At 38.7% G+C, this 7156-nt stretch overlaps 1 protein-coding gene across 2 annotated transcripts in view; it reads right to left on the bottom strand.

The window, feature by feature from the left end:
• The window catches only part of LOC107661998 (elongation factor 1-gamma-like), a 24035-nt gene that overhangs the window by 2433 nt on the left and 14446 nt on the right, over positions 1-7156 (bottom strand). For both annotated transcript variants that reach the window (XM_016451834.1, XM_016451833.1), the window contains exons 6-9: positions 5128-5257; positions 3890-4112; positions 3630-3802; positions 3318-3442 (exon numbers count right to left, since the gene is read on the bottom strand). In XM_016451834.1, coding sequence (XP_016307320.1) covers positions 3318-3442; positions 3630-3802; positions 3890-4112; positions 5128-5257 — 651 coding nt within the window. The remainder of the gene's footprint in view (positions 1-3317; positions 3443-3629; positions 3803-3889; positions 4113-5127; positions 5258-7156) is intronic.

A 7156-nucleotide genomic window follows, 5' to 3' on the forward strand; every position in this document is an offset into this window, starting at 1 on the left:
GTAGCATTATTTTACCAGCGTTGCCCAGTACAGCTGAACTAGCCTACAGCATGTTACAGCACAGTAGCGCTACTGCAAACCGGAACAAGCAGGCCTATACTGCATAGAAATTTCCTGTCAGCGCGTTATTTGAGCGGACTTCACTTTTCCGATGAGCATGAGAGGTACACGAGCGGAACGCACATTCATAGATCGGAATATTGAACGGAGCGTCAAACCGCGCAGTGACGAGGAGAGTGAAACATGAGTGCTGAACACTGCCGAGCGGGGCGCGACGCGGCACGCCATATATATTACTTTTATTATTATTATTATTATTATTATTATTATTATTATTATATGTAGCCTATATTTTCGGTGCATCCCTACTTACATCCCCCCTCCTTGTTTACAAATCCGAAGTCCATACATCCGATTTAAATGCGGACGGGGCTTTCCTGATAACTTTCATGCCACCCTCTTTATTTTACTAACTTACTGCATGTTGAAGGTGACCCAGCTGACCTCACCAGAAAAAAAAACTCAACACCACCATCTAGTGGATTATAAAGAAATTGATTTTATTATTCTACCAAATAGTACAATAAAAGATCGATACTTGGCATCCGTGTATCGATACAGTATTGCCGTGGAAAATATCGTGATACTATGCTGTATCGATTTTTTCCTCCACCCCTAGTATTTTCACATGCTTTCAGGTGGAGCAGCATTTACTACACAGAGCCATAGTTCACTGACAAGCTACGCAAACAGCTTTCATAATTGCAGAACTATTTCTTCAATTTCATAATCGTGCGATTAAATCGTCTTGTCAGCGTAGCTTGTCAGTGAACTACGGCTCTGTGTAGTAAATGCTGCTCCATCTGAAAGCACGTGCTGGAGATTTACTACTAATCACCAGTGTTGTGCAAGTTACTTCCAAACTGTAATACATGATAGATTACTTGTTACTGTTATTTAAAAGTAATTCCTTAACTTACAATATTACTGTCTCAGAATTGTAATGCGTTACATGACTCCTGTATTACTTTTGAGTTACTTGCACCAAAATAACTACAGAAGTAGAACTTAAGGTACCACTTTATTTTAAGGTCTCTTAACTAGTTGCTTATTAGCATGCATATTACTAGAATATTAGCCATTTATTAGTAGTAATTAAGCACATATTAATGCCTTATTCTACATGACCTTATTCTACATCCCTAATCCTACCCAATACCTAAACTTAACAACTACCTTACTAACTATTAATAAGCAGCAAATTAGGAATTTATTGAGGGAAAATTCGTAGTTAGTGAATAAGTGTTCCCTATTCTAAAGTGTTACTACCATACTTAACATTCTAAAATGACAAAATGTACTGCAGAGCATTTTACATCCAGTAGAGAGCGATATGGTGTAGCATAATGACTGTATAGCTTATAATTGGCAAAGTGAAGGCTCAAGACAATGCAAGATGACAGCCAGAATCACAAACGATCCAAGTCTGTTAAAAGTATGGTAGAGGTAAAGTGATTATCTGGCAATATCTGTGAATAGCTTGGGTCTATTCATATTATTCACAACAGGACTATATGTAAACTCTAATGCCATGACAAGATTCGCATACGTCCATCTCGCGAATGTACAGTCTTCTGCCATCTTTACCCATTAGCCGCTTTTCCACTGGCCAGTGCGAGCCGAGGATAACAGCAAGCCGGGTGGGGCTAATAGCCTCGGACCTCGAGCACAGAGGCCGAAATCATGCCGCGTTTCCACTGTCGGGCCAGTAGCCTCGAGGCACTCCTGTAAAACCCGCCCTAAACACGCCTTCACTGGACTACGTCACACAATACAAAGTTCCACCAGCGAGAGGGAGATGAATGAAATAAATTGCTAAACAAATATATCAGAAGCTGTCATTTAGTCTTTATTTACAAACTTGGACACCACACGCGGCTATTGACTGACCACGAACAGGAAATAGAACTTACTTGCGGCATTTTTGATTCGTAGTCTCATGGTCTCGCTGTTTGTTTTTTCTTTGAACAATTACATTTTGGGCTAAAAGTGTGTTGTAACGCATGCGTTACTGAACATGTACAGAGTAAAATATTACTTAAAATTGATTAGTAATGCCTTACACTACTGCGTTACAGCAAAAAGTAATCGGTTAGTGTAATGCATTACTTTTGTAACGCAATACTCCCAATACTGCTAATCACAGAACCGGCTTTACTGACAAGATACGCATGAAAATCACATTCGATTAATCGTGCAGCCCTAATATGAATAAAATAGTATTATATTGCAATTCTGACACTGAACCCATAGTGAAACGTAGACTTGGGTCTATTTTCTTTTTTGCATTAATGTTCATGGTCTGAGGATGACAACACGTCAAGCAACACGATCAGATTTTGCAAGCTTCTACCAAAGAACTTGATTGGAATCAGCATCAACAAAAGATACAGGAAATGTTTTCCACATCAGAGAACATATGCATGTGTGACGTGCTGGTTATTATTTACCAACACTAGATTATATGAAACAATCAAGACTTTGGGCTTTCAGGGTGCTTACTAATGAAACCCTGCTGCATTTGTTGTTGCTTTCAGTTTGATCACTACAGCTGTGTTGAGATGGAAAGATTGTTTGGTTATTGGTCACAGTTGGCCAAGACTCAAAGCAGCTAATGTTCCTTTTACTCAGTGCTTTGTCCAAATATAAGGCACTGGAGTTGAGCTTTCACCAAGAGCCTTGGAATAAAAGATTCTAATCTGGCTGGCAGTTTTTAAAACTTTATCTAGTCAATGTGATGCATTCGTTTTAAAAACTCTGCAAACCACATTAAGTGCATTAGCTGTACTGTACATAACATGGAGAAAGACTGATTTTGCTTTGCTATAACTGTAAAACAATATGACAGGTTCAAATTATGAATCACATTTCTTTTGATGTTAACATTGTTAATTCAGAAAAAAATACAAATCACTTCCAGAACTGTCAAAACTTGTGAAACACACGCTCAGGTGTCTCAAAACGAGGACACTTTGGTTTTTACCCACAGTATCGAATGTTTGTTTAAAATCAAATTACAATAATGGTCACTACAGTAAAATAAAGACAACATTTTTGGTTTGTTGTTGTTGATGAAGGGGTACACAAGTCCCACTGATGGTGCTTTGAGGGCACTTAGATTGGGAAACAACACAATTTGGCATCTGTAATCGTTACAATCCCTTATCTTACATATCCATTTTATATAAGGTCCCCGAGTCTATCTATAAACATACATAGACACAAAACAGGGGTTATGGGCACATGTAATCACTCACAGTAAACGCAAGATCCTGGCCTCTGAAGACCCAGATACCAGTGATGCAGCTGTCATTGTTCGCCCCAAAGAGGATGACACTGGCGAACGCATTTTTACGCAGTTTGTCGAGTCGTTGGAACATTCCTGAGGAAAAGAGCAACAGTGTACTTGTACATACTGTGGAAAAACTATGAAGTGTTACGCACTTGCGCAAATAGTACAGACTGAATTGGAAAGAGTAAACTTTGAACAAGTAATAACACAGCTGGCATTTTGTTTAGAGAGAGATACATCAAACAAAATGTCCAAAGTCAATGTGACCCCACCGTACCTGTGATAAGATTACAGCTCATGAAGGACATGGTCAGCTCTTCCGGGAAGCGGTACTCGGAATGCCAAATTGAGAAGCCCTCGCGATCAAAGTGATCCCAGAAGTAAGGCAATGCCACAGTCAGGGTGTCCTCGTTGGAGTATTTCCTCTTGAACTCATCCATGATAAAAGAACTAGTAACAACAAGACAAAGGCAGACAGATTAGAGCATGAACAAACTCAAAAAGTAACTATTTCTAAAGTGAAGGTGTATCAAGTACCTTTTTGGAAGGTGAGCAAATGGGTCCTTGGCTTTCGGCTCAGAAGCCAAGGCAGCCTCGCATTCGTCCATCTCCTCCTCAGCAGGGGTGGCTTTCTTTTCCTCCTTTTTCTTCTCTTTTTTCTCCTGCTGCTGCTGTTGCTGCTGCTTGCCTCCTTCCTTGCCACCCTTCTCCTTCTTGGCAGGAGTCTCCTTCTTTGGCTGCATCTCAGCAAACGTCTTAGCTAGAGAAATGTCAATTTTAAATAAAAGCACACTTATACTCGCACTCAATATTGAAAAGTTATTAAACGCCAAGAACTGCTCTGCTATTATTTATGCTTCTATAAGACATAAGGCGTATGAGCATCATTATGTAAGTTTATCTACTCTGAAGACCAATAAAAAAAAAAACAACCACATTTCTATTCACACTTCAACTTCAAATAATGCCAAGATATTGAGTTTACTGTCAGTTTAGTGCATTCTAAACTGATACAACAATATCTTTGTGTTATTTTGAAAGTAGAAATGCGTAGTGCTTCAGGTTACTTTTGCCTGAGGTTCTACTGGCTTCCATATCACAGCATCATCTTTGTTAAAATCTGAGAAAAAAAAAAAAAAACTTGAAGAAAAAAAATCATTCGAGGTAACAAGACAATCCAAACACATCTAAGCCAACAAGAACACCTGGTGGACTTCCATGGTTAGTGTCAGAAGAGTGACTGTGCCTTAAGCGAGGCACACACTACAATTTTGGGCCAAATTCTCCCCTTCCTAGGTAATCCTAATTAAAGTCCTGATTAACTTGAGGGTTCTACAGGTTATCGTATCACATTTTCCTGTGAAAATCGGGGCTGCACCAATCTCAAATCGTAAATATCCAACATGTTGAATAATTACCATCACAAATCCTGTAGTGTGGGGGAATCCATGAGGACAAATGCACACGCACTCTGTAGACGGTCATGTGGAACGAAATCAGAAAGTGAGCTAACGGAAGCACTGCTCACTTCCAGATCACACTGTAACATGTAAAGTCCACGTTCACACTTTTTCCAGCAAATTTTAGGAAAAAAACAGTTTGTCAATATTTTACCAAGCCTAACAGGATGACGTATAAACTAAGGATTTCGGAAACATCTTTGGTTGTGCTTGATGACATTGTGCTGATAACCCTGAAATCAGCCTGATTTTCTGTACTTCAATTCAAGTTCAAGCTGAAGTGCAAAAACTACACAGCAAGAAGGTTAAACGTACCATCAAACTGAGCCATTTTCTCACAGAGCTTGACCTCGCCCAAAACAGCCTTAAACTGAGGTTGGTTGACACAGGTCAAAAACCAGCGAGAGACATTGGGGTAGGGCTGACGGAAAGCAGGCTCAAGAACCTAGAAGGAGAAAGACACAACACAATATAACATCAGCAAACATGAAACATGTACAGATTACACACTCAATTGAAGACCAAGTAAATATTTGAACAAAACACCTAACTACCAATTTCAAAGTGAAATATGTTTAATTATTTATGCAACTGCTTACTCAATCACTTGAAGTTATGTAATGTAGGTATGATCCATTAAATACCTTGCAGCTTAGTCAAGTATATTTATTTTATATTAGTCTTTAGAACGGTATGAACTATATAGGAGACTGAAACTCTTTGGTTCATATGGAAACCCAAACGTGCTGCGTAACACAAGAACGACTCTCATTGGTTCTCACATATCAAGCACACACGCTTGAGTTTCCGCTTGCCTTTAACGATGTGTGCGTTTATTCATGCTTGCATGGGAACCGCTCAATTCATATGGATTAGTTTTACAATCTCTTTACAGTGTTTCCCACACATTGATTTATTTGTGGCGGCCCAGCAAAATTTTAACACTGACCGCCACAAATAGATTTTCCAAAATGCTTTGACTTCGTTGAATAAACATGAGCACTGCATGTTTCAAAGTCAAAACGCAGCGCGGGTGTTTTTATATTAATGTATCTTTGAAGGGCACTGACTGTCTTTAGAAAAGTTTCGATGTCATTTTCATTTAATCTTTCCTATAATGCCTGATAAAGCAGCGTTTATGAGCGGAGCGCTGTTTTAATAACAGCCGTTTCCGGGGAAACTGCTATTTATGATGCTCCTAAAGCGCCTCCTGCTGGCAGACAATGAATTTGCATTTTCAATCAGCGCATCTGCCGATTTATATATTTCCCCCGGGGAAGTGCCGACACACATTGAGTGTAAGTCTGTGGGAAACACTGCTTTATGGACTTTTCGAAGCTACAAAGTGGTAGTTGTGTAGATTTGACAATGGAGAGACAGAAATCATTTTATTAAAAAAATCTTCATTTGTGTTCTGAACGAAAGTCTTGCGGGTTTGGAACGACAAGAGGCTGAGTAAATAACAATTTTAATTTTTAGGTGAACTATCCCTTTAAAAATAACAACAGGAAAGCACCCTTCAAAAAAAGCTATCTTTTAGAATTAAATCTTTGTCATATCCCTTTATATTAAGTGCTAGATCAGTGGTTCTCAACCCGCGGCCCGTCACGAATTCCAATGCGGCCCACCGTGCTGAACACAATAAAAAAAAAAATACTTTCGGTTTTACAATTCATTTTAGCTTTTACATTAATTCAAAAATTTACTAAATAAATATAAGCTATAGCCTAATGTTTTTATGTAAAATAATTTTGTTTTTCATATATTATTTTCAGACATGAGCAGTACTCACATAGCCTAATTAACGTTACGCATTTAAAGTAACGACCAAGTGGCCAGCGGCAGACAGTGAGCATATGTTTGATCAATTTAGCCTTCTCAAATCAACACGACTTGACTAAAATAAAATCTATAGATATAAAACAGTTCAAGCATATAACAATGTTTAAACGTTAAACCTAGATAAATGTGCACTGTATCCAATCGTTTGTGCGGAGAGTGCAAGCTAAAACGCGCTTTGCAGGACATAGAGACACCAGCGCGATCACTTGCGTTTTTTTTCAGTGGATACGCCGTCATTTTTGCTCATAAAGGTAAGAGTAATACATCATTCGTAACTGTAAAGGGTCTACTTTTATTTGTGTGCACTCACAATATCAACAAAACGTTGTGCTTTTATAAAATAAAGAAAACAAACACGATGCGCTTTCTGCCGTCTCGTCTTCAACAGGAGCACTTCACAAAAATGGACCGAAACTCAGCGAATACATGCCTCACAGACATGATAAATATATCTATAGAAAGCTTTAAATTACTACTTAACGAAATAAAACAAATCAAAAAC

Source organism: Sinocyclocheilus anshuiensis, unplaced genomic scaffold (assembly GCF_001515605.1).
Source record: "Sinocyclocheilus anshuiensis isolate Anshui unplaced genomic scaffold, SAMN03320099.WGS_v1.1 scaffold535, whole genome shotgun sequence".
In the NCBI taxonomy this organism is placed as follows: domain Eukaryota; kingdom Metazoa; phylum Chordata; class Actinopteri; order Cypriniformes; family Cyprinidae; genus Sinocyclocheilus; species Sinocyclocheilus anshuiensis.